Source organism: Cervus canadensis, chromosome 33 (genome assembly GCF_019320065.1).
Source record: "Cervus canadensis isolate Bull #8, Minnesota chromosome 33, ASM1932006v1, whole genome shotgun sequence".
NCBI classification, from domain to species: domain Eukaryota; kingdom Metazoa; phylum Chordata; class Mammalia; order Artiodactyla; family Cervidae; genus Cervus; species Cervus canadensis.
In genome coordinates this window covers 21,649,406-21,675,576 of record NC_057418.1, presented here as the reverse complement: position 1 = coordinate 21,675,576, position 26,171 = coordinate 21,649,406, and the positions used below count along the sequence as shown (strand labels likewise).

The 26,171-nt window shown below is 39.3% G+C and overlaps 1 protein-coding gene across 3 annotated transcripts in view; it reads left to right on the top strand.

Moving 5' to 3' along the window:
• Nucleotides 1-807: 807 nt before the first annotated feature.
• Nucleotides 808-26,171, top strand: part of LATS1 (large tumor suppressor kinase 1) — a 38,684-nt gene continuing 13,320 nt past the window's right edge. For all 3 annotated transcript variants that reach the window (XR_006267216.1, XM_043457123.1, XM_043457124.1), the window contains exons 1-3: nt 808-1,178; nt 11,645-12,115; nt 16,614-16,761. Coding sequence is in view for 2 of the 3 variants with exons in the window: in XM_043457123.1 (XP_043313058.1) it covers nt 11,774-12,115; nt 16,614-16,761 (490 nt within the window). In the remaining variant the exon portion in view is untranslated. The remainder of the gene's footprint in view (nt 1,179-11,644; nt 12,116-16,613; nt 16,762-26,171) is intronic.

The following is a 26,171-nucleotide window of genomic DNA, read 5'->3' as shown; positions in this document are numbered from 1 at the left end:
GTTAAGACCTAGGGCCACTTTGGGTCATATTTTCTACAGACTCTGTGATTGTGGAATATAGATTTTCAACCAACCTCTCCTGGAATGTAATCTTTTAACAAAGGGTTTCACATTTGAACTTCTGCATACAGTAGCCAACAACGAATTCAACATCAGAAAAAAGTCTTAAAAAGTCTCCTCTAGTTAAAAAAGGATGAGATATTTGAAAATACTAACTGTATATATTTTCTAGAGGCAGAATTGGCAAAGAGTCTCTGTACAATGGGTGGAAAGGACCTTTAAACATCATAAACTCAATGATCCTATCCAAAACTTTTAATTCAGTCTAACAAGAAATAAAAGCCTCTTCTCGCGGTCATCATTATCCCAATTAACAGCAATAATAACTTCCTCTTCTACCGATTCGGTTGGCCGATCAAAATCTCTAAACTCCCTAGTCTGTCCTGGTTCGAGAATATATTAATCCGGCTGATTCAGCAAATTCTTAAACTCAAGAATTCACTCGGGGATAGTGCTAAGCAAAATTCTACTTATTTCAAAGTCTCTAGAAATCCCGAATCCCGAATGTCCACAGCTAGGTTTCAGAGCTCACTGCTGTTTCCTTTTGAGAATTAAACTCCTTCAGATACGCATCTTTTATTCTATATTCGGCCACAGAAAGCTCAAATTAATAAAAAAGAGACACTGAAATACATGAGTGGGCTTGGGAGGAGGGAGCCTGACGCCACCAGACTGGGCGAGTCACCTGGGCAGCGCGAGGCGGGGGCGACGCAGCTGGCGGACACGCAGACTAGCGGGCGACCGCAGAGGGAGGGAGGCCGCAGGCGGCGCGCTCGCTCCCCGCCGCCAGGCGGGCAGAAGCCCCCAGTCCTCGGCCCCCGCGCAAGCGACGCCGGGAAATGCCCACATCCGGGAAACCTGCAAGGGAGTGCGGCGGCGGCGGCGGCGACACCGAGTGAAAGGCAAAATGGCGGCGGCGGCGGTGGCCTGGTGCTGAGGGGAGAGCCAGGTCCCCGCGACCTCCGCGACGGGCCGCGCTGGCCCGCGGCAGCCCCCCGGCGCCTCTGCCCGCCCTGCCCCCTCGGGGATACTTGGGATCCCCGGAAGGGCTCCGGCCGCCTCGGCGCCCGCCCTCGGGCCCGTGGCAGCTGTCCAGGAGCCCCGCTGTCCCCCTGCAGGTAGGTCCGAGGCTGGCGTAGCGTGTGGGGCGCACTGTCTCCTCCAGAACCTGAGTTGGCGGGGCGGTGGCCGTGGGGGCCCACGCCCATCCCCGCTGGCGGGGGTCCAGGGGCTGCTGTGGACGGGCGGGCCGCGGTGGCCCAGTGCGGGCCCGATTTGGCTGGTTTCACGGACCTGAGAGGAGCCCTGCCCTGGGGAAGCGAGGCTTGGCCGCGCCCGGGGCTGCAGGAAGAGCCCCGGGCTTTGAGGCCTTGCAGGTTCAGGTTAGGCTGGGAGGAACCTGTGCCGCTGGAGGCCTTGCGCGAACTGTCTTCTCTCACTCCTCCACCCTTATCCCCAGCGCGCTCGGGTCAGCGGTATTTAGGAAGGAGGGAAAAGCGAAAAGTGGTTCTGAAGGAAATGTGCAGCAAAAGAGCCACGGTTCTTTCACCCCAGAGGAACCAGATGCTATATACCTTGAAAAAATTCTGCGAATTTCTGTTTACAGTCCTCTTTAAATAAGGTACTGTACATAGTTGGAGGGGGTAGGAGAGCTGGAGGGATCATTACGGAGGAGTGTATATATAAACACAGAAAAGGAAGGAAAGGAAATTAAGGGGACACTGTTTATTATAACTTCAAAAAGAATTTGTATCACAAAGAATGACTTTCAGGTGACTTGATTTCACCCCATTCTCTCCGATTGAAAGTTGTTTTCTTTAGTTGAAAGGACTTCTCTAAGGGAGCAAAATTTAATGTCTGTTGACCCATATGTTCATATTATTCAAAATATATCGTCGGGTAGAAGTTATTCATAAATCTGGTGAGAAATAAGTATAATCTCACACACAAATAATATTGTTTCACTCCAGTTTGGGAAATGGATTTGAATCAGAAGCTTGTCAGGCCTTTATGGATGATATATTGGAGATTAAGAATTTTTTTATCAAATTAACTCCATGTGGAAGAAGAGGTAGGACTCTTATCATTGGAATGAATATTCTCTGCTAAGGTGTCTACATTTGTGATTTAATAAATTGACAGACAGGTAAAATGAGCTTGTTGATTCCCTAAGGCAGTGGAGGAATTTGACTGATTTAACAGTAAAAGAAGTAGCATTGTGTTCCCCTGATCAGCTGCTACTGCAAGAGAGTAGATCACGGTACACGCCAGGGAAGGCACACTTTCTTTGTGCTTGAATATTTATTGAATGTGACTCAGCACTCTTCAAAAGCAAATCATAAGTGCTTCTGCTACATATTTTTGATATGATATATAGATTTCCTTCTGTAGGTTCTTCGGTTTTCTTTTTTTTAAGTTTCTGTTTGTTTCCTTTTATATTTCTGGTTGCGCACGCGGGCTTTCTCTAGTTGTGTAGAGCGGGGTCTACTCTCTAGTTGCGCTGTGCGGGCTTCTCATTGTGGTGGCTTCTCTTGCTGAGATTCTAGAGCACGGGCTTCAGTAGTTGTGGTGCTCAGGCTTAGTTGCTCTGCAGCATTTGGAATCTTCCTGGACCAGGGATCGAACCTATGTCCTCTGTGTTGGCAGGCGGATTCTTATGCACTGTACCACCAGGGAAGTCCCTTTGTTTTTGTTTTTAATGCTTCTCCTTGTTACTCTGCATAAATGTAGTATTGGAATAGTTTCCACTCTGATGATTTAGTTTTCCTTCTAGATATTATATTTAGATTAGTGGGGGATTTTTGTTGACTGCAAAAGTAATTTAGTCATTGGTCAACATTTTTATCAAGTATAAATGGCAATCCTTTTTCAGCATGAAGATAAAATATAGTGATTGTTTTCACTTTTGATAAGTTCTTAGAAAGTGAGTTGGAGAAAACGTCATCAGTATGCAGAGATTCTTGAATATTGCTGTGTGAGCAGCTAAGGCTTTGCTGCTAAGATGGTACATGTTACTGTTTCTGTTCTCATAGCTGATTTAGTCAAAGTATGGAGACATGCTGTCTTTTTATAAAACTAATCCCACCTAAGGTAACACTTTGAAATCTCCTGCTGTAATGGGATCTATTCTTCTTTAAAGCTGGACAAGATATCAGTATATTTTTTGAGACTTACATTTGTACTTTTTTAAAAATAAATATGATAATTTATTGTAAAAGGAAGAAATCTAGGGCACATTATTGTTAATGCAGCCCTTTTATCCCTGGAAAATGGAACTCATACTAAGCTTTGAATCTCAAGGGGAAAGGTATGGGGGAAGGGTATGGAAGGAGCTCATTTTGTTCTTTGTGTACATCAGAAAACTCTCTTAGCAAGCTGGATTTCCAAGTGTTGAATAATGGGATAGTAGGAACAGTTATGATCCACAAGTTTTTTAAGGAAAAAAAAAAAAAACCTTCTAATTTTGTATTGGGGTACAGCCAATCACCAGTGTTGTCATAGTTTCAGGTGAACAGGAGGGGGACTCAGCCATTCATATAATGTATCCATTCTCTCCCAAACTCCCCTCCCATCCAGGCTGCCACCTAACATTGAGCAGAGCTCCATGTGCTACACAGTAGGTCCTTGCACATTTGATCAAGGGCTGGACTTTCTAAGAAATGGAGATTTTGTCTGTCCAGTCTAACAAATCGAAGATTTCCTTCAGAGAAAGAATCATAATCCCTTAGGAAGACTCAAGATGTAGGTATGATAAAAAGAGCCCTGGACTGGTTCAGGTTATGGTGAGTCCATTTCCAGCATGACCTCTAGCTGGCTATATGATCTTAGGCAGGCCACTTTACCTCTCTGATCGATCTTCTCATCTGAAGAATAGATAGATATATAGATATATATATGTACAGATATGTGTACATATATATATCTATATATCCCCAAGACATCTTATGCTCTTGTGATTTAGCAGGAGAAATAAATTTTATTTGACTGTGCAAAGTGTGTTTGGATAGGATAACAACTAACATTTCAATAAAAACTTCATGAAGGAAGTATTTGGATGGTACCTTAAAGGCTGGGTATCATTTCTACAAGAAATATGGCAGAGGTTTTCCCAAGAAGAGTGAACAGGAAGAGTAAGAACATGAAAGTAGAAAAACACAAGGTACATTAGATGAGAGCAAGTAATTTGGTTCGATTAGAGTGTCTGTTACATCCAGGAGAATCTGGGTGGGTAAGATGGTGAAAAGAGTAAGAAGATAATAACATTTATTGAGTCAGGCACTTATTCTAAACATTTGACATGTATTAAACTTATTTAATGCTTAAAATAACCCTATTTAAATAGGACTGTTGCCCACATTTGAAGATCACAAAGCTAGTTACTAGTAGAACTGGGATTTGTACCCTGCTTTTTGACCCAGATCTATGGCTTTAATTACTAAGCTAAAGGAATCATTGAGGGCTCTGGAGTAGTGAGGTAACATGGTCAGAACTATATATTAGAAAGACTCATCTGGCACCAGTGTGGTATGGGTTAAAGAGGTAAGCTGTTTAGTGTTGAAGAGTTGTTTTAAATTTTTCTCTACTTCTTGAGTTTTCACATATCAGTTTCACATTTGTTAATGCCAGGGTAAACCATACATTGTTGGAAGGTTTGTAAATTAGTATAGCTTTCTGGAAGGCAACCTAAATAATAAGTATCAGAATTTTAAACACACATTCTCTTTGACCCAGCAATTCCTTCCACTTCCAGGTATTTATCTTAAAGGGAAATGCTCAATAATTGGCACACAGAGTGTTTTGTTTTTTTTTTAATGGATTGTTTCAGTGGTTACAATTCTGTAAATTTACTTAAAATGATTGAATTATGCAGTTCATTATTTATTTATTTTTGGCTGTACGACCACATGGCATGTGGAATCTTAGTTCCCTGACCAGGGATCTTACCTGTGCCCCATTGCAGTGGAGGTCCCAACACAAGAATTTTTATTGCCACAATTTTTATTAACTTTTATATGTACAAAGAACATGTGTATACATGAAAGCTATGAAGCATAATAAAATGAATACCCATGAACTCATCAAGAACTGGAATATTACCAATACAGTTGAAGTTACCAGTGTTTAAAACATTATAATAGCAGAACATTGGAAATAACCTAAAGGATCATCAGTAGGGGATAGATAAGTTATGATACATCTACGTGATGTAATTCAATACAGTTATTTTAAAAGATGAGGTTGAATTGTCAGTTTCCTCCATTCCATGATACCGTAAATAAGTCTAAAACAAGCAGTCTTTTTAGTAAGTTTTTCAGGGCAAAGAAAATAAACATGGTTTTTTAACTAACCTTCAATGGCATACATTGATCCCTTCAGTGCCTTTCAATTTTTTTAAGCTTCAGCCTTATTCACATTCAGAATCTAGAATTCTTCTCATTTACTTTGGGCTTCATATAACATCATGATGGTGTGTTACTTTTTATAACCCCAGCTAATAATCTTCAACCTCTTTATTGTCTTTATGATTGAGATATAATTTGAGGTATATTGAAGAATACTGGAGTTTTGTCTTCCTTTCCTCTTTTCTTAAACTCTTAGTTTTTTTTTTTTAATTTGAGTTGAGTGAGTTATTGCTAGAAATTAAACAACTTCTGAAGGTAACTCAAAAGGTTTTAACAGATATTTCATGTCTGAGTGCTTGCCCTTCATAAAAGACTCTTTCCTTTGAAAATTCTGTGATCTCACTGAACTTTGACAGCTGTTTATGCCTTTAATTGCATTGCATATTGGATGACAGTTTCTGAATACATAATGCTACATCATAGTGAAATGTCTTCAAAGACATTTTGAGCATTAATCAAAGGTCTAGATTCAACCACATGTGGTGCTGCCAGTGAAAATAATGCAATTGAAGTGACAAGGAAATTTGACATTTTACTTATGGTCAAGTTACATGTGTTCTCTGCTGTTCTAGATCTTCTCTGCTTTAGAGCTGGCAAATTCCTTTTAATACTGATTTTAAGATATGCTCAATTTGAAAAATGTTAAAATGTGAAAAAGCATGTATCTTGGAATCAAGAAAACACTATACTTTCTATCCTAGAAAGACATTCATAGTACTGTGTTACTCTCTTGCTAGCAAGTTGGGCCCTAAGCAGCAGTAGTTAGATTCACACACAGGTCCTGTGTTCTGTATGTCCTGTAATCTCTCCATCAGGTCCAGATATAGCTCCTCTGGGTCCAGAGATCTGTGAAGTTATCCTCACTCTTGGTGTCTGTCATCCTCTCTGTTACCCTTCACTCACTGTGTACACAATGGTAGAACAAGGACAGGAGGGCCATAATAAGCACTACTATTAGAAAAGAAGAATGGGGGACTTCCCTGGTGGTCTGGTGGTTAAGAAACTGCCTTGCAGTGCAAGGGACACCAGTTCGATCCCTGGTCTGGGAAGATCCCACATGCCAGGGAGCAACTGAGCCCGAGCTCTAGAGCCCACATGCTGCAACTACTGAAGCTGTGTGCCTGGAGCCCTTGCTCCACAACAGAGGAGCCACTGCAGTGAGAAGCCCTTGCATCGCAACTAGAGAGTAGCCCCTGCTTGCCACAACTAGAGAAAGCGCGAGTACAGCAATGAAGACCCACCATAGCCATAAATAAATAACTCTTTTTTAAAAAGAAAAGAAGAATGGGAAATAGCAGTTTCTGATAAAATAATTTTAAAACCTCCACAGGCAGATCTTGTGAAAGCAACCAACCCTGGAGGAAGAGGAGATTCTTGGGAGGAACTGCCTCATCCTTTGTTCTCTGTTACTGTTGGCCATTGTTCTCCAAGAGCCAGGGAGTTCTTTTTCATTTTCCATCCTTGGTCACCTGTGAAGCGTGAGCTTTGGGGAAATATTCCTCTTTGGAAGGAGCAGATCTTTTTTGACTAAGTTATTGCTCAAAGAAGTTAAGAGCCCAAGGGTTTTTGTTTTGTTGCCCAAGAGCTGAAAGTTTTTTTCGTTTGAGGTTGAATGGTTAACAAAACAGTTTCCTCAAAGTTAGAAAGCGTCTGATGTGTTTAGTTCTAGTCAGTTCCATGTGTCAGTAACCATACAAAAGTTCACATGTGTTAGGAACCTCATCCAAAGGTTTAAGAACTCTCGTTTCTCTTCTCAATTGGTTATTTGAGGGAAGACCATACCCTTAATGTTGGGTTTTTGTTTGTTTGTTTGCTTTAAGCCACTGAGGTACTTTAGGTAGCTAAGAGGTTTCAGTGAGCATCTTTGTTCAAAATCTTTCACTTCTATCCCTTCGTGTTTCAATCTTGAAGCAAGCTGCTTTTCCAGTTCTGCAAGACTTTAAATTTCTGGACTCTATCCCTTTCTATTTTTGTTTACAAATAAGCTGCTGCTTTCATGACATTATCCTTTATTTATAATGCTTTCCCAGATAGCCAATGGCAGTCTACAGACATTTCTAAGATTCTCTTTTCCAAACTCATTTCATGGAACTACAAGTTCAGTAGGGCTCCTTGTTACCTTGTAAGTTATAACAGGTAAATCACTTTATCAAATATTTTGCTACTGTGAAACATGGTTCTCCATTTGTCCAGCCTCCAGTATCAGTTCCCTTGAAGTCCTCAGCCTGACCACTTAGCCAGTACCATGTTATGTTTATGTTATAGCAGCACCTCACTTCTAGGTATCAACTTCTGTATTAGGATACTGAGAGACTAGGTATACAGATACACAGTGGCTAGATCATATGTGAAGATGGTCAAGTCTTGATCAGTAGTTGCCACCTTGCCTCAGGACCAAGCAGAGAAAACCAAATATGCTTCCCAAAGCAATCAGGATGCTGTACTTCTAGTTAGCCGGCCTCCAGCTTCCCTGTGGTAGAGCATACCTGAAGTCTTCCCTCTTTTTTCAGTATAAAGTTTTTTCACTCCCATGCCTGTCTTTGAGTCTCTGCTAAACACAAGTGATAGTGGCTCACTGCCTTCCTGTAGTAAGCTCTGAATAAATAGACTCTGCTTGTTTTGGATGGTCTTTATTGCCACAGAATACTAAACTGTTTTGTGGTAACAAATCCCAAAATAATCAATGACTTAACACATCAGAGATCCTGTCTTGCTCACACAGAGCCCCATGGGGGTCAGTTCTAAGTCATTCAGTGGCTTAGGGACCTACAGTGCCTCCATAAATAGGAAGCTACCATCTCAAAACGTCACCTAGATTGTCACTGAAGCAGAAAAATGACAAATGGAGAACCTCACCAGCTTTCAACTGCCTCAGCCCAGAATTGACTCACAGACATCTACTTGCAGGGCTTTGGCAACTAATCTGGGAAATAGAGGGCAGTATGTCAGTATAGTCTCTGCCACAGAGATTAATAAACAATGATTGAAAATAAACATATGCCATATTTCCTCCATTTCCCCATTTCTGAAGTCAGGTGATGCAGATCATCTTGTGGTTGAAATGAACATTTAAATACAGAAACTTTGTAAAGCAATTATATTCCAGTTTCTGTTGTTCTCCTTGAAAAGCTAATGTTGAAATGATATTGTTACATGGAATGATAGGTTCTTTAAAGAAATCCTGTGTGTTTCAGTGTACTTTGTATTTGAATAAGAATAATTCGTATCAGAACCATTCCAAGATCCAGAGTCATTTCCTTTTCTTTATTTTTTAACTTTGTGTTTTGGAAAATGCAAGTGTGCACAAAAGTAGAGGAAGTAGTACAGTGAGCTCTCAGGTGCCTGTCACCCAGCTGCAGCAGTCATCAGTTTATCACTACTTTTGTTTCATCCAAATCATCATAAAATCAGATTATTTTGAAGTTCCAGGCATCATATTTATTCACAAGTATAATATTTCAATGTGTATATGAAAAAGTGTAAACTAATTATTCATTTATGTAAACCTAAAACACATTATTACACATATCCCAGAACTCAGCCATTTCTATGACTATTATGCACTCACTTGGATGTTAGGAATGTTAGTAACTACATTTGAGTAATTGTCAAAGTACAGAGTTAAATATCAGTTCAGTTCAGTCGCTCAGCTGTGTCCAACTCCTTGGAATCCCATGGACTGCAGCACGCCAGGCTTCCCTGTCCATCACCAACTCCCGAAGCTTGCTCAAACTCATGTCCATCGAGTCAGTGATGCCATCCAACCATCCCATCCTCTGTTGTTCCCATCTCCTCCTGCCCTCAATCTTTCCCAGCATCAGGGTCTTTTCCAATGAGTCAGCTCTTCACATCAGATGGCCAAAGCTTTGGAGTTTCAACCTCAGCATCAGTCCTTCAATGAACATCCAGGACTGATTTCCCTTTGATTGGTTTGATCTCCCTGCAGTCCAAGGGACTCCCAAGAGTCCTCTCCAACACCACAGTTCAAAAGCATCAATTCTTTGGCGCTCAGCCCTCTTCATAGTCCCAACGCTCACATCCGTACATGACCACTGGAAAAACCATAGCCTTGATTAGACACACCTTTAAATATAGTCCTTCATAAATATAGGACTAGAATGAATGTCTCTGGTTCAGCATTTTCTAAAGTATAGTACACAGAGCACCAATTTCATAAAATGCCATGGAGGAAGGAGTTCTTTGGTCATTTCAGTTTGGTCAACATGACGTTCTTTTCTTGTAAATTCACATGATAAGGTAAAAGAATAGTGTATTTTGTATGTTGTGATCCCATTTTGATTAAGAGTAAAAATATTATGCAGTATTATTAATAATAGTGATTTTAAAAAATAGTGATTGTGTTAGTTTCCTTTGTCTTATATACTGGATTGGCCCAAAAGTTTGTTTGGGTTTGGGCCAACCCAATCACATTACTATAAAACTGAAAGCTTAAAACAGCATGCTTTTACAGTTCTAGAGGCAAGAATTCCAAAATCAGTATCACTGGCCCAAAATTAAATCATCGGTGAGGGCACTGTTCCTCAGAGGTTCTAGGCGAAAAGCAGTTCCTTGTCATTTCCATCTCCATTTGGCTGCCGGCATTCCTTGGCTTCTGGCTGCACCCTCTAGTCCCTGCCTCCATGGTCACATTGCCTCCATCTCTTCTGTGTATCAAATCTCCCCCTGCCTCTCATGCGTGTACTTGCTCAACCAGATAATCTGTGATAATCTTCCCATTTGAAGATCCTTTAATGATATCTGCAAAGTCCCTTTTTCCAAATAAGATAAAATTTGCAGATTCCAGGGATTAGGAAGTGGTTAGCTTTTGGGATGTTATTATTCAGCCTACTACAGCGATTCTTTGTTGAGGGAGGGAATTATGAGGGACTTCTACCTTACATAATTACATGATATTTGAATTTTTTCAGTAGGGTGCATTTTTTTTTATAATTGAAAGAAACAAAATTATATTTTCTTAAGAGTAAAAAGGAGTAAATCACTTGCATTTATTAGTTTAACAGATACTTCTGCACTGCCTATATTTACCAGTTTCTGTGTTAGGGGAGTGGAAGGCAAATGTATCTTGACATAGAGAAGTAAAACTATTCTTATTTTGTTTTTTTCCTCTCTATTAAGGACAACCATCTTTGTAATGGTAAATAATAATAGTAAAATGATGGCTAACTTGGAGTTGAAACCCAAACTAAAGGAATGCCTAGATGGCTGTAAATGAAGTGCAACCTAGATACTCAGAAAACTTAGTAATGGCCCCAAAGCACAAGAGTAGTGATGCTGGCAATTCAGATATGCCAAAGAAAAGCCATCAAGCACTTGTTTAATGTGAAAGTTCTCAGTTTAATAAGAAAAAAAATATGTGCTGAGACTTTAAGATCTACCATAAGACCAAATCTTCTATATACAAAATTGTGATTGTGCAGAAGAAAAACAGAAATGTGTACTAGTTTTGCTGTTGCACCTCAAACTGTGAAAGTTATCACCACAGTATATGATATGTGCTTATTTAAGACATAACATTTATACAGTAAGGTATTTTGAGAGAGAAACTACATTCATGTTGTTACATGTATATTGTTATAAATCTTTTTGGAGGGAGTGGGGGGCCACACGGCTTGTGGGATGTTAGTTCCCTGACCCGGTATTGAACTTGAGGCATCTGGGGAATGAGAGTACAGAATCCTAACCACCGGACTGCCAAGGAATTCCCATAGTTGTTCTATTTATTACTAGTTGTTAATTTTTTTGCTGTGCCTAATTACTAAATTAAACTTTATCATAGTTATGTATGTATAGGAGAAAACAGTACAGTTGACTCTTGAACAGCTCGGGGGCTGGGGTGCTGACCCTTCATGCCATCAAAAATTTGAGTATAACTTTACAGTCAGCCCTCCGTCCAGCATCCTTGGAGTCAGCCAACCACCAGATTGTGTTGTACTTTAATACCTATTTGTTGAAAAATATCCACATGAGTGGACCCATGCGGTTCAAACCCATGTTGTTCAGAGGTCTACTGTATATATAGGGTTGGGTACTATCTGAAGTTTCAGGCATCTACTTGTGGTCTTAAAAGGTATACCCCTTGGATAAAGGGATACCTACTGTGCATGGCACTGCTTTATCAGTCAGTCACTTTATAGCTTTGTTTATTTTTTTCTTTTATTTAGATTGTAAAGAATTGTAACATTCCTGGGGACTTCTGCAAAAGATTTTTTTAAGTTTTGCTCAAGGGAAAGCTCTGAATCCAGTAGCTGTTACAGAAGTCTTTTGTGTGGGTTATACATATAGATGTTTTCATGAAGAGGAGTGAAAAGCCGGAAGGATATAGACAAATGAGGCCTAAGACCTTTCCTGCCAGTAACTACACTGGCAGCAGTCGGCAGATGCTGCAAGAAATTCGGGAATCCCTTAGGAACTTATCCAAACCATCGGATGCTGCTAAGGCTGAGCAAAACATGGGTAAAATGTCAGCTGAAGATCCTCGGCAAGTCAGAAATCCCCCCAAGTTTGGGATGCATCATAAAGCCTTGTTGGAAATTCGAAACTCTCTACAACCATTTGCAAATGAAACAAGTCGAAGTCCTTCAGAAGTTAATCCACAAATGCTTCAAGACTTGCAAGCTGCTGGATTTGATGAGGTAAGCACTGTTAAAAACAAAAGAATTTTTCTTACCTTACACTGTGTAGCACTTTAGGTGATCTCCTGCCTAAATGTTGCCTTTGAGAATTTATGTATGTATACAAATATGTAGGGCTTCCCTGGTAGCTCAGTCCCTAAAGAATCTGCCTGCAATGCAGGAGACTTGGGTTTGACTCCTGGGTTGGGAAGATCCCCTGGAGAAGGAAATGGCAACCCACTCCAGTGTTCTTGCCTGGAGAATCCCATCGAAAGAGGAACCTGGCAGGCTACAGTCCATGGGGTTGCAAGAGTTGGACACAACTTAGCGACTGAACCACCAACTACCATCAGTTCAGTTCAGTTCAGTTGCTCAGTCATGTCCGACTCTTTGTGAGCCCTTGGACTGCAGCACACCAGGCTTCCCTGTCCATCACCAACTCCCAGAGCTTGCTCAAACTCATACCCACCAAATTAGTGATGCCATCCAACCATCTCATCTTCTGTCTTCCCCTTCTCCTCCTGCCTTCAATCTTTCCCAGCATCAGGGTCTTTTCCAGTGAGTCATACAAATATGTACATTCTACAAGTAAAGAATGTTGTTCACAATTTCATTAGTTATTGAAGCAAAATAATTAATATGTCTTTATTTTTTTCTGTGGTTCTGAGATTTAAAAGGTTATGAAGTCAGAGCCAGAGTGCAGGTGAGGAAAGCCGCAGGTGGGGTCAGGGTAAGGACGTCTGCTCGTGTGTCATAGTTGCTATGGTAAGCTGAGTGGCTGTTGAAGTAATGATAGCCCTCAGGATGTGAAGTTAAAGCTTATGTTACAGAGAGGGAAGTACAGGCAGAGATATCATTAAGCAGTTACGTTCACATAACTCTCAGATGCAAATCTTAAATTCACAAAAACTAAAAATTTACTTACTGATCAATCTCCAAGAATTTCAGTTTTTTGATGAAATTTCAGTTCATGTTAATTATACTAACTTTAATATTTTTACCTTTAGAACTCATTTTGAAAGTTTTCATAGCCATTATTATTTAATCATATTTTGTTTTAAGTTACTAATAAAATTTCTTTTCTGTGATTATATTCTTCAGATGAGTATTTTAAATGGCAGAAATCATTCTAGGTAAAAACTGGCCATGGAAATTATAACTAAATGTGAATAATAAGGCATTGATTACATTTTCTTTAAAAATTATAGTAACTTTTTTCCTGATTTTAAAAGTATTATCTATTCCATGTTAAAAATTAAACTACATAAGGAAAAAACTAAGAATTACCTTTAGCTTCACCACACAAAATTAATTACCCTTAAAATTTCTTCACTTTGTTAATATTCTAGTGACCACATTTTCAACTATCTCTATGTTTAATTTTAAAAATGAGAACCTAAGTATGCATTATAGTAATGGATTTGAAACAGGAAATTTACAACAAAACTAGGAAGAAAAAAGATTCTTTCTGGCCCATTCTCTTCATTTGATTAATCTTATTTCCTATTAATTTTGTATTTAAATGTTTTAAAAATATTGGAATTGCACCAGAAAATATATGTAGAGGAGAGGACTTGGTTAATAGTTGGAGGATTAAAGAAATGGCTTGAATGGAGATTTTTTAGAGTACTTTCTTCCTAACCCTTTAGTCACAAGGCAGAGAATAAAGAGAAGGCTGAATCATTGATCTTTTACTTTCCTCTTACATAGTACTAGGAAGAGGAAGTTTAGGAAAGCACATGGCTATACTATAAAGGCCCTTGAGTGATAATGTGTATGTCAGATTAAGTCACATCATTAAGTATGTATTTATGGAACTCTTACTATGTGTGAACCCATCAGTTGGGGTAGGGAATCATAACAAAAATGCTCCATACCCTTAGTGTGAAAGTCGATCAGTCGTGTCCGACTCTTTGTGAACCCGTGGACTATACAATCCATGGAATTCTCCAGGCCAGAATACTGGAGTGGTTAGCCTTTCCCTTCTCCAGGGAATCTTCCCAACCCACGGATCGAACCCAGGTCTCCCGCTTTGCAGGCGGATTCTTTACCAGCTGAGCCACAAGGGAAGCCACCATACCTTTAAGGAACTTAAAATTTTTTGCTAACATAGACAGTTTTAAGAATTGTAAGGCATTAGTCAGTGCCCTATTCTTTATCTGTTGGCAATAATAACAAGAATTGCTTTGCATTACAAAGATGTTAGCTTTACTGCAATCACACATTTCAAAATTGTTTACCTTATGACATTAGTAGCCCCTTAAGCAAGGTTGCTTTACTAAAAACATTTAGACATTTATCAATTCTCATTTATTCAAATAAGGAAGTAATGGTATTATTTATATTTGCAGTGATATAAAGAGTATGGCAGTTTACTTCTTCTGCCTCCTGAATCATTCTTTCTGATAGCTTCCCATTGTATTGCAGAATTTGTTCAAGATCCTAACTTGGTACTTCAAAATTCTGATTCAGTTTTCACTTTTTTTTTTTTTGCCTTAAATATTTCAAGATTAATTTCCTCATAGGAATAAATATTAAATAGGATCACTGTATTCTTGGGTCACATATAGCTACAATCACTGGAATATATTTTTGCTTCTAAGCATGAAAAGCCAAAGCACAGCAATAGGGACATGTTTTTGTATCATACAGGACTTCTGTTCCAAAGTTACTGATTTGAGGGTGCTCTTTTTCACACGGGCACTAACACCCCCACATAAGGAGCACTTGGTTGATACTGTTACAGATGTAACAAATATTTTAACATATAGCAATAAAATTCAAAAATAAAGGCCAGCATAATTATTAATCATCAAAATCACAGGCTGAAATTCTAATGCGCTTAAGGATATGGTTTCCACAGTGTTGAAAAAGAATGGTGGGCATCAGTGTTCTTACCAACTGAGATGGCATTGCCATGGGATAACAGCTTAAATACAGTTTGCAGTTTACTTGGTTTAACCAGTTTTAAAGTTAAGCCCTCCCTGATGAATTTTAATTTGAGTGATTTGTATTCTTTTAAATTTTCACATAAAGTGAGACTTACTAATCCTTTGTATCTCACTACAAATTTGCAAAGTCTGATCACATAAAATGTGACCACACTGTACCTTTTTATCTGTTGTCTAAGAAACAGGATACAACAAGGACCAGTACCTTAATCAGGGATAGCAGCATTCCTCCAGAAATCCTTTTTGTCTCATTGGTCAGAATTGTCACGTGGCTACTGTAGGTATAAGGAAAACTTCGGTCAAAATCCTTTTTAAACTTTTTAAAGAACTTTTTAAAGAAAGACTAGGTCTTGAGTAAGCAGCAAGTCTCTGCCACAGCCTTTTTTACTTGGCCTCACAGTCATCTCTAGTCACTTTGTGTAAGACAATTGCCTAACAGTGTCTGTTCAACCCATTAGTCTTACTAAGCCATTTTTCATTTAAACATAGTTTTTGAAATAGTAAATCCTATAGGACAAGTAAGTAGCTGCCTCCCTCTTGAAAAATGTGTATCAGTATACTTTCTGCATGTTAGTGTATAATTTATGTTTACATAACATAAAGGATAAGGAACAGAGCAGGAGAACCACCCATATCTGAGCTCCAGGCACTGTGCCTCTGTGCTTTTACATACTTTCTTGTGTAATCCTCATGTCAATTCTGAGTGAATTACAGATAAAGAAATTGAGCTCTGAGATGTTAAATTAAGTTGCCAAAGTTCGCTCGGTTCTAAAGTGAGGCTCATAAATCTCCAGTCACTGGAGTGTATTTTTTTTTTTTTTTTGGAGTGTATTTTTGCTTCTAAGCATGAGAAAATAATGCAGGGCTGCTGGAACTCAGACTCTTTGGTTCCAGTTGATCTCAAATTCCTTTTTTTTCTGTCATACCACCTAGTCTCCTAAAGTCTTTGTGACATAATCACATAAAGTCTGAGTGTTTTCCCTCTACCATTTGTCCTGTATTTGTGTCCTTAAACTCTTACAAGGTAGGAACCAGAACAACATAGCTCTTTTACTAATAAATACAATAGAGATGTTTAATAAAGTACTTCCCATGATGCAAAAGAGTGGTTTCCAGTATGTTGATTGATACTGTTTTTAATAATCTGATAATCTCTGTTTATATAAAATGAAATTAAGAATGAGAAATTCAGAAGCATGTTATTATGACTGTAGCTGGGAAAACCCCTAGAAGAAAACAGGAATACTTTACATAAAGGTGAAAATATTAAAGAAACATTTGAAGGATTCGAGGGTTTGTTTTGTTTTCTTCAGTAATCTGAGATTGTATGGATTTTTATAGTTTTACTGTGCTATACCTTGTAGCTTATTTATTTTATCTATAGTAGTTTGTACCTCTTAATACCCTACCCTTATCTTGCCCCTCCGCCTCATAGCAGTTTTACAAACAGGACATTAGTATTATGGCTTGAGGCCTTGTTCCTCAAAATTATGAACTTCTCTAGTGGAAATTATAGTGTTCTTTCCTTATTAATGATATGATTTAAATTTTATTAAACTTCATGTCAGGATATGGTTATACAAGCTCTTCAGAAAACTAATAACAGAAGTATAGAAGCCGCAATCGAATTCATCAGTAAAATGAGTTATCAAGATCCTCGACGGGAACAGATGGCCGCAGCAGCTGCCAGACCTGTTAATGCCAACTTGAAGCCAGGTGATTAATCAATGTTTTTTTCCTAATCTCTTATTTTATAATATTTATTTATTTATTTATCTTTTATATTGTAGTGGTTTTTGCCATACATTGACATGAATCAGCCATGGATTTACATGTGTTCCCCATCCCGATCCCCCCTCCTGCCTCCCTCCCCATCCCATCCCTCTGGGTCTTCCCAGTGCACCAGCCCTGAGCACCTGTCTGATGCATCCACCCTGGGCTGGCGATCTGTTTCACCCTTGATAATATACTTGTTTCAATGCTATTCTCTCAGAACATCCCACCCTTGCCTTAAATATTTTAAAATATTTAAGTATATAAAATGTTTTGTCTTAGGAACTGTTAAAAGCATCACAGTAAGTGAGAGTCTCAAGCCAGAATAATAACATTATAGTTATTAAACCAAAATGAATTTGCTGGGGCCCTAAAGTTCCATAGTTAATTCTGATAAGCAGCAATCTAGGTTGAGAACTGCTTGATTGGTTATAATGCAACTGAAATATTTTTCTTTTTAACCATAAATATCATCATTCAAACTATTCCTTTTTCATGTATATAATTTTCTCTTATTGTGAAACATGTTCGTCATAGATTTAGAAGGTAAACGAAATAAAGCACCACTATAAATACCCACCAGACTTTGGTATGTTTTATTTCTTAGTCTTTTTTTCCTGTGGATTTATATGTCTGTATTTTGTTTATTGTTTAAGTGAAAGCAGAGGGCATATTAAAACCTGCTTTTTTCACTTACTTCACTATGTAAAACTTTCATTGTTATTAAATGGCCTACAAAACCCTTAGCTACAGTGAGGTAGATATATCACATATGTTATTTAGCCAGCCTCTCATTTTTTGACATTTGCCTGGCTTCTTTTTTTTTTTTTTGCCATTACAGACATACTGAAGTAAATGCTCTTTTACCTAAATCTTTGTACATTTCTAGTGATTGGGTAAAAGTAGATTTTCAAAGACTTACAGAAAGTTTTTCTTAGGGGCATACTTCATATTCTTGTGCTTCACTTCATTGCATTTTGCAGATACTGCATTTTTTACAAATTGAAGGTTTGTGGCAGCCCTGCACCAAGCAAGTCTGTTGGTGCCATTTTGCAAGCAGCGTTTGCTCAGTTCATGTCTCTGTGTCTTATTTTGGTAATTCTCGAAATGTTTCAAACCTTCCACCAGTAAAGAGTATGATTCTCTGAAGTATGATTCTCAGATGATGGTTAGCCTTTTTTTTTAGCAATAAAGTATTTTTAATAAGGTATGTACATTGTTTTTTAGATGTAATGCCATTACCCACTCACTATAGTGTGTGTGTGTAAATATATATATTCATATATTCACGTGTGTGTGTGTGTATAAGGTAAATATAACCTTTCTATGCACAGAGAAACGAAAAAGTCTGTATGACTCATTTTATCACATTATTCACCTTCCTGACCTGGCCTGGAACTGAACCCACAACTTCTCCATCCAAGATATGCCTGTATTGCTGTCCAGAAAGGTGTTACCAACATATACTGTCCCAATCAGTTTAATATGAGAATGCCTGTATTTGTAAATGCTAGGTATTATCCTTTTCATATGTTTAATGGTTATGAAAATACTATCAGTTTACATCCGCATTTCTTTGATCACTGGTCAGCTTGAGCATTTGTTTATTGATTATCTTTAAATTGACATTTTAATTTTTTCTTAATCTTGTATTTATCTTTTTAAATTGATTTGTAAGAGGCCTAATTTTTTCATTCTTTCACTCAGCAAATTTTTATTGGTCAACTTCTGTTTCAGGCCCTTTGCTTGGCACTGGGTATAAAGTTGTTGCCCTTTTTTGGAGCTGAGATTCTAGTAAGGGAGATCAAATACAGAAATACATGTAGAATTACAAGTGCGAATGAAGAGAGGAGAGTTATGTGATTCTGTGAACTTACATGATAGAGGGGTTTTTGACCTGATCAAGGACATCAGAGAAAATCTTCCTGTTAAACTGATAATAGAGCTGATATCTGAAGAAAGAAAGGGTTAGTGGGGATGGGCTTAGTGAGGAAGTTTGTTCCTATGCATGGCTTGTTTGGCAACACGGGAGACCTGGATTCAATCCCTGGGTTGGGAAGATCCCCTGGAGAAGAGAAAGGCTATCCACCCCAGTATTCTGGCCTAGAGAATTCCATGGACTGTATAATCCATGGGGTCGCAAAGAGTCGAACACAACTGAGTGACTTTTGCTTTGACTTTTCTTTCAGTAAGGTATGTACATTCGAAGAAATGAAAGTGGCTCAAACGCTGAAAACAAGAGTATAAGATACGAATGGAGAAGTGCATAGGGGCCCGACTATGCAGGACTGTCTGCTGATTTTATCCTAAGTGCAATAGGAGGTTGCAGATGCATTTCAAGCGGGGTAATGACATGATTAACTTTGTGTTTCAGAAAGATAGGTGCAATGGATGAGAATGAATTAGAGCAAAGGAGGGTGTAGACTTGATAAGAAATACAGAACACAGGAAATGAAGGTAATTTGAACTAGGGAGATGGTGGTGGAGAAAATTGAATGAATTAAGAAAGAGATAGGAGGAATAAAATTGATACGAACATAGATACAGATTGCATGTGGTGGGTGATAACAGAGTAGGGTGACTCTTAGGCTTTTAGTGTATAAAAATGGGTGGTGATGCCTCACGTTACGAAAGGGAATGCTCAGAGGACAGAATTTGGTGGAGAAAAATCATAAGTCTGGTTTTTGACATAAGGTTTAGTTAGGTTCATTGAGTTATCCAAGTGAAAGTATCCCATTATATTGTAGAATTTGTTGAAGATCCTAGCCTGATACTTCAGAATTCTTATCCAGTTTTCTTTTGTTGGGGGGGTGGGGCTGTGGCACACCACTTTCAGGGTCTTAGTTCCTTGACCAGGGATTGAACGTGGAACCAGGGTGATTCATGGTTTATCTATGTGGATGTTGAACTTATAGAATGTCAGGGCTTAGCGGAGAGCATCAAAGTTAGAATTGATGGGTCAATGAAGGTGAGCAAGTAGGTGTTCATTAAGCGAACATTAAAAGAATGAATGTGACCTGCCACAGATAGCATGAGCTTCTAAAGAACTGGCTTTTTAAAAGAGAATGCAGAAATAACCATGATCTAGAAACGTAAATGGAGAGCAAAGAAGTGGAGCTCCACCTTTTAACCCAGTTCATTTTTTAAAAAAAACCTTAACTGTAAAGGGCTGAAAGGGAAGTAATGTCAGCAGATGATAATACGCTTGAAGAAGGTGGGGGAAAGCTTGGAGCAGAGGTCAGTAATGGAGGAGCATTTGCTCGTCATAGAATAAAGTGTGTCTAGAGGGCAGTAGTGGGGGGTTTGGGAAGTAGAAGAACACAGAGATCTTCATGGGCAGTTCAGAGCAATAAGGGTCGCAGTGTACTTGGGCCTTCCTGGTGGCTCAAGATGGTAAAGAATCCGCCTGCACCACGGAAGATCTGGGTTCAGTCCCTGGATTGGAAAGATTCCCTTGAAGGAGGGCGTGGCAACCCACTCTAGTATTCTTGCCTGGAGAACCCCCATGGACAGAGGAGCCTGGCAGGCCAGTCCATGGGGTCGTAAGGAGCTGGACACGACTGAGCAGCTAGGCACGGCTAAGCACAGTGTACTTGAGGGTTGCAGGGATTTCGTCTTAACTGGTAAAAGTGGGAGAGTAGCTTGGTGCATTTGGCCTCTGCTGACTCTCCAAGGAAACTAAGAGTCCTCCGTGGTCAGAGGACTTGTGTAACTTGCGCAGAGTGATGACTGTCCCAGAAATCATAGCCCCAGGATGCTGCCAAGCCTCGATAAAATAGAGTGTTAAACTGCACGTTCTGAATATTTACCAATTTCTTTTTTCATGTGTTCTTTTTTTTTTTTTCCATTTATTTTTATTAGTTGGAGGCTAATTACTTTACAATATTGTAGTGGTTTTTGCCATACATTGACATGAATCAGCCATGGATTTATATGTGTTCACCATCAGAGTAATGTGGTGTTGACCTTTCAAATTTATGGGTGTTTCTTATTTGTTTTGTTTTGAATGGTGCTAACTGTTTTATGTACTTAAATCTATCAGTCTTTTACTATATTGTTCTCTATGTTTGTCATACTTGGGAAGACCTTCCCAGGAGGTACAAAGAGGTACCCCAATGTTAACAAATGTTCCCTGCTTTTTTCCTAGTATACTTGTATGGTATCATCTCTAACATTTAAATGTTTAATCCTTCTGGAATATATTATTTATGTATATTGTATTTTATACAAATGTATTTTACATATATTTAAAATACATTATATCTGCACTTTTCTAAGTGACAAAACTATTTTGAACACATCCTTTTTTTTTCCCTTGGTAGCATCTGTTTTCTTGCCTGTTTATTTGGAAATTGCATTAAATAGAGACTTTGTAAAATCTCTACCTTATTTAGTGTTCAGCTAGTTATCCCTTACTTTTTTTGTTTTAAAAACCATAGTGAAATATATTTAAAATTAGTGTTATATTTATCAAAACTACAAATGGACACATCCTTTGGCTCAGTAATGCCACTTCCAATAATTTACCCACCTAACTTATCTATGAAATGATATCTGTACAAAAATCTTCATTGCTTTCAGAAGGGAGGGGTAAACCAAAAGATTCGAAACCACTTTAATAGCCATCAGGGAAACTAATGAAATAAATCTGGGTACAACCATATAGTGAAAAACTGTAATAACTTTTTTTTCTTAAGTAAAAAACTGCTTTATGTACTAATACATGTACTAACTGCTTTATGTACTAATACAGAATCTTCGGTTTTTTAAAATGAAAAGACCCAGGCACAATAATATATATAGGAGGTATATTGTTTTTTTAATTGAAGTATAGTTGATTTACATTGTTTCTGATGTACAGCAAAGTGAGTCAGTTTTATATATATATATTCATTTTCATATTTTTTCCATTATGGTTTATTACCATAATGGATATTGACTATAGTTCCCTATGCTATACAATAGGACCTTGTTGTTTATACACTCTAAATATAACAGTTTACATCTGCTAGCCCCAAACTTCCAATCCAACCTCCCCCACCTCTACGCTCACCCCCTTGACAACCAGAAATCTGTTCTCTATATTTATATCTGTGAGTCTGTTTCTCAGATAAGTTCATTTGTGTCATATTTTAAATTCCACATATAAGTGATATAAGGTATTTGTCTTTCTCTTTCTGACTTACTTTGCTGTATGATAATCTCTGGTTGCATCCTTGTAGCTACAAATAGCATTATTCATTCTTTTTTTATGACTAATATTCCTGTGGCGGGGGGTGTGTGTGTTCAGTTCAGTTCAGTTACTCAATCATGTCTGACTCTTTGCGACCCCATGAACCGCAGCACACCAGGCCTCCCTGTCCATCACCAACTCCCGGAGTCCACCCAAACCCATGTCCATCGAGTCAATGATGCCATCCAACCATCTCATCCTCTGTCATCCCCTTCTCCTCCTGCCCTCAATCTTTCCCAGCATCAGGGTCTTTCCAAATGAGTCAGCTCTTCACATCAGGTGGCCAAAATATTGGAGTTTCAGCTTCAACATCAGTCCTTCCAATGAACACCCAGGACTGATCTCCTTTAGGATGGGCTGGTAGGATCTCCTTGCAGTCCAAGGGACTCTTCAAGAGTCTTCTCCAACACCACAAAAAGCATCAATTCTTCAGCGCTCAGCTTTCTTTATAGTCCAACTCTCACATCCATACATGACTGGAAAAACCATAGCCTTGACTAGATGGACCTTTGTTGGCAAAGTAATGTCTCTGCTTTTTAATATGCTATCTAGGTTGGTCATAGCTTTTCTTCCAAGGAGTAAGCGTCTTGTGATTTCATGGCTGCAATCACCATCTGCAGTGATTTTGGAGCCCAGAAAAATCAAGTCAGCAACTGTTTCCACTGTTTCCCCATCTATCTGCCATGAAGTGATGGGACCAGATGCCATGATCTTACTTTTCTGAATGTTAAGTTTTAAGCCAACTTTTTCACTCTCCTCTTTCACTTTCATCAAGAGGCTTTTTAGTTCCTCTTCACTCTGCCATAGGGATGGTGTCATCGGCATATCTGAGGTTATTGATATTTCTCCTGGCAATCTTGATTCCAGCTTGTGCTTCCTCCAGCCCAGTGTTTCTCATGATGTACTCTGCATATAAGTTAAATAAGCAGAGTGACAATATACAGCCTTGACATACACCTTTTCCTATATGGAACCAGTCTGTTGTTCCACGTCCTGTTCTAACTGCTGCTTCCTGACCTGCATACAAGTTTCTCAAGAGGAAGGTCAGGTAGTCTGGTATGCCCATCTCTTTCAGAATTTTCCACAGTTTATTGTGATCCATACAGTCAAAGGCTTTGGCATAGTCAATAAAGCAGAAATAGATGTTTTTCTGGAACTCTCTTGCTTTTTCGATGATGCAGCAGATGTTGGCAATTTAATCTCTGGTTCCTCTGGCTTGGAGAATTTTAAGCATTACTTTACTAGCGTGTGAGATGAGTGCAGTTGTGCGGTAGTTTGAGCATTCTTTGGCATTGCCTTTCTTCAGGATTGGAATGAAAACTGACCTTCTCCAGTCCTGTGGCCACTGCTGAGTTTTCGTTATTTGCTGGCATATTGAGTGCAACAATTCTTAGTGTCTTCTTTCAAGATTTGAAATAGCTCAACTGGAATTCCATCACCTCCACTAGCTTTGTTCATAGTGATGCTTTCTAAGGCCCACTTGACTTCACATTCCAGTATATCTGGCTCTAGGTGAGTGATCACACCATCGTGATTATCTGGATCATGAAGATCTTTTTTGTACAGTTCTTCTGTGTATTCTTGCCACCTCTTCTTAATATCTTCTACTTCTGTTAGGTCCCCACCATTTCTGTCCTTTATTGAGCCCATCTTTACCTGAAATGTTCCCTTGGTATCTCTAATTTTCTTGAAGAGATCTCTAGTCTTTCCCGTTCTATTGTTTTCCTATATTTCTTTGCATTGATCACTGAGGAAGGCTTTCTTATCTCTCCTGGCTATTCTTTGGAACTCTGCATTCAAATGGGTATATCTTTCCTTTTCTCCTTTGCTTTTCACCTCCCTTCTTTTCACAGCTATTTGTAAGGTCTCCTCAGACAGCCATTTTGCTTTTTTGCCATTTCTTTTTCTTGGGGATGGTCTTGATTCCTGTCTCCTGTACAATATCATGAACCTCCATCCATAGTTTATCAGGCACTCTGTCTATCAGATCTAGTCCCTTAAATCTACTTCTCACTTCCACTGTATAGTCGTAAGGGATTTGATTTAGGTCATACCTGAATGGTCTAGTGGTTTTCTCCACTTTCTTCAATTTCAGTCTGAATTTGGCAATAAGGAGTTCATGATCTGAGCCACAGTCAGCTCCTGGTCTTGTTTTTGCTGACTGTATAGAGCTTCTCCATCTTTGGCTGCAAAGAATATAATCAATCTGATTTCGGTGTTGACCATCTGGTGATGTCCATGTGTAGAGTCTTCTCTTGTGTTGTTGGAAGAGGGTATTTGCTATGATCAGTGTGTTCTCTTGGCAAAACTCTATTAACCTTTGCCCTGCTTCATTCTGTACTCCAAGGCCAAATTTGCCTGTTACTCCAGGTGTTTCTTGACTTCCTACTTTTCAGTCTAACGCTCTCCTAACTGAGCTCTTCCGGCTAGCTTGACTTCCTACTTTTGCATTCCAGTCCCCTATAATGAAAAGGACATGTTTTGGGGGTGTTAGTTCTGGAAGGTCTTGTAGGTCTTCATAGAACTGTTCAACTTCAGCTTCTTTGGTGTTACTGGTCGGGGCATAGACTTGAATTACCGTGTTATTGAGTGGTTTGCCCTGGAAATGAACAGAGATCATTCTGTCGTTTTTGAGATTGCATCCAAGTACTGCATTTCGGACTCTCTTGTTGACTATGATGGCTACTCCATTTCTTCTAAGGGATTCCTGCCCACAGTAGTAGATATAATGATCATCTGAGTTAAATTCACCCATTCCAGTCCATCTTAGTTCACTGATTTCTAGAATGTCGATGTTCACTCTTGTCATCTCCTGTTTGACCACTTCCAATTTGCCTTGATTCATAGACCTAACATTCCAGGTTCCTATGCAATATTGCTCTTTACAGCATTGAATCTTGCTTCTATCACCAGTCCCATTCACAACTGGGTGTTATTTTTGCTTTGGCTCCATCCCTTCATTCTTTCTGGAGTTGTTTCTCCACTGATCTCCAGTAGCATATTGGGCACCTACTGACCCGGGAAGTTCCTCTTTCATTGTCCTATCTTTTTGCCTTTTTATACTGTTCATGGGGTTCTGAAGGCAAGAATACTGAAGTGTTTTGCCATTCTCTTCTCCATTGGACCACATTCTGTCAGACCTTTCCACCATGATTGGTCCGTCTTGGGTGGCCCCATACAGCATGGCATAGTTTCATTGAGTTAGACAAGGCTGTGGTCCATGTGATCAGATTGGCTAGTTGTCCGTGACTGTAGCTTCAGTCTGTCTGCCCCCTGATCCCCTCTTTCAGTGCCTACCGTCTTACCTGGGTTTCTCTTACCTCGGACGCGGGGTCTTTCTTCACGGCTGCTCCAGCAAAGCGCAGCCGCTGCTCCTTACCTCGGACGTGGGGGAGCTCCTCTCGGCCGCCGCCCCTTCCCTCGGGTGTGGGGTAGGCCATCTCGGCCACGGGGTGGCCCCTCTCGGCTGCTGCCCCTTCCCTCGGGTGCAGGGTAGCTCCTCTTGGCTGCCTCCCCTGACCTTGGGCGTGGGGTAGCTCCTCTTGGCCGCCGCCCCTGACCTCTGGCCAGGGGTAGCTCCTCTGTACACTACATTATTTATTCACTTGTTAGTGGACACTTAGGTTTCCTTATTGTCTTTGCTATTGTAAATAGTGCTGCTGTGAACATTTGGGTACATGCATCTTTTCAGATTACAGTTTTGTCTAAATACATACCCAGGAGTGGTATTGCTGGATCATGTGGCAACTCTTAGTTTTAGTTTTTTGATGAATCTCCACAGTGGCTATACCAGTTTACATTCCCACCAACAGTGTAGGAGGGTTTCCTTTCCCCTTTCTAGTACTGTTTACTTGTGTATTCCTGAAATATCTTACTGATGACCTTGGTTACCTTCAGTGACATTGGTTGGCTAAGGGACAGAGATCAGTGTCCTTTTGTACTGCCTGAATTTTAAGCTCTGAGAAAGTATTACCTAGTCAAAAATGGATAAAATTTTAAAATATAAAACCACAAGCTGAAATTTTATTTTTGTAATTCTTGAAAGAGTATTATCTTTTAGTAGCCTTAGAATTCCAAGCTAAATTTTTCAAAAGTAGGAGGTTAAAAAGCATGTTGCTTT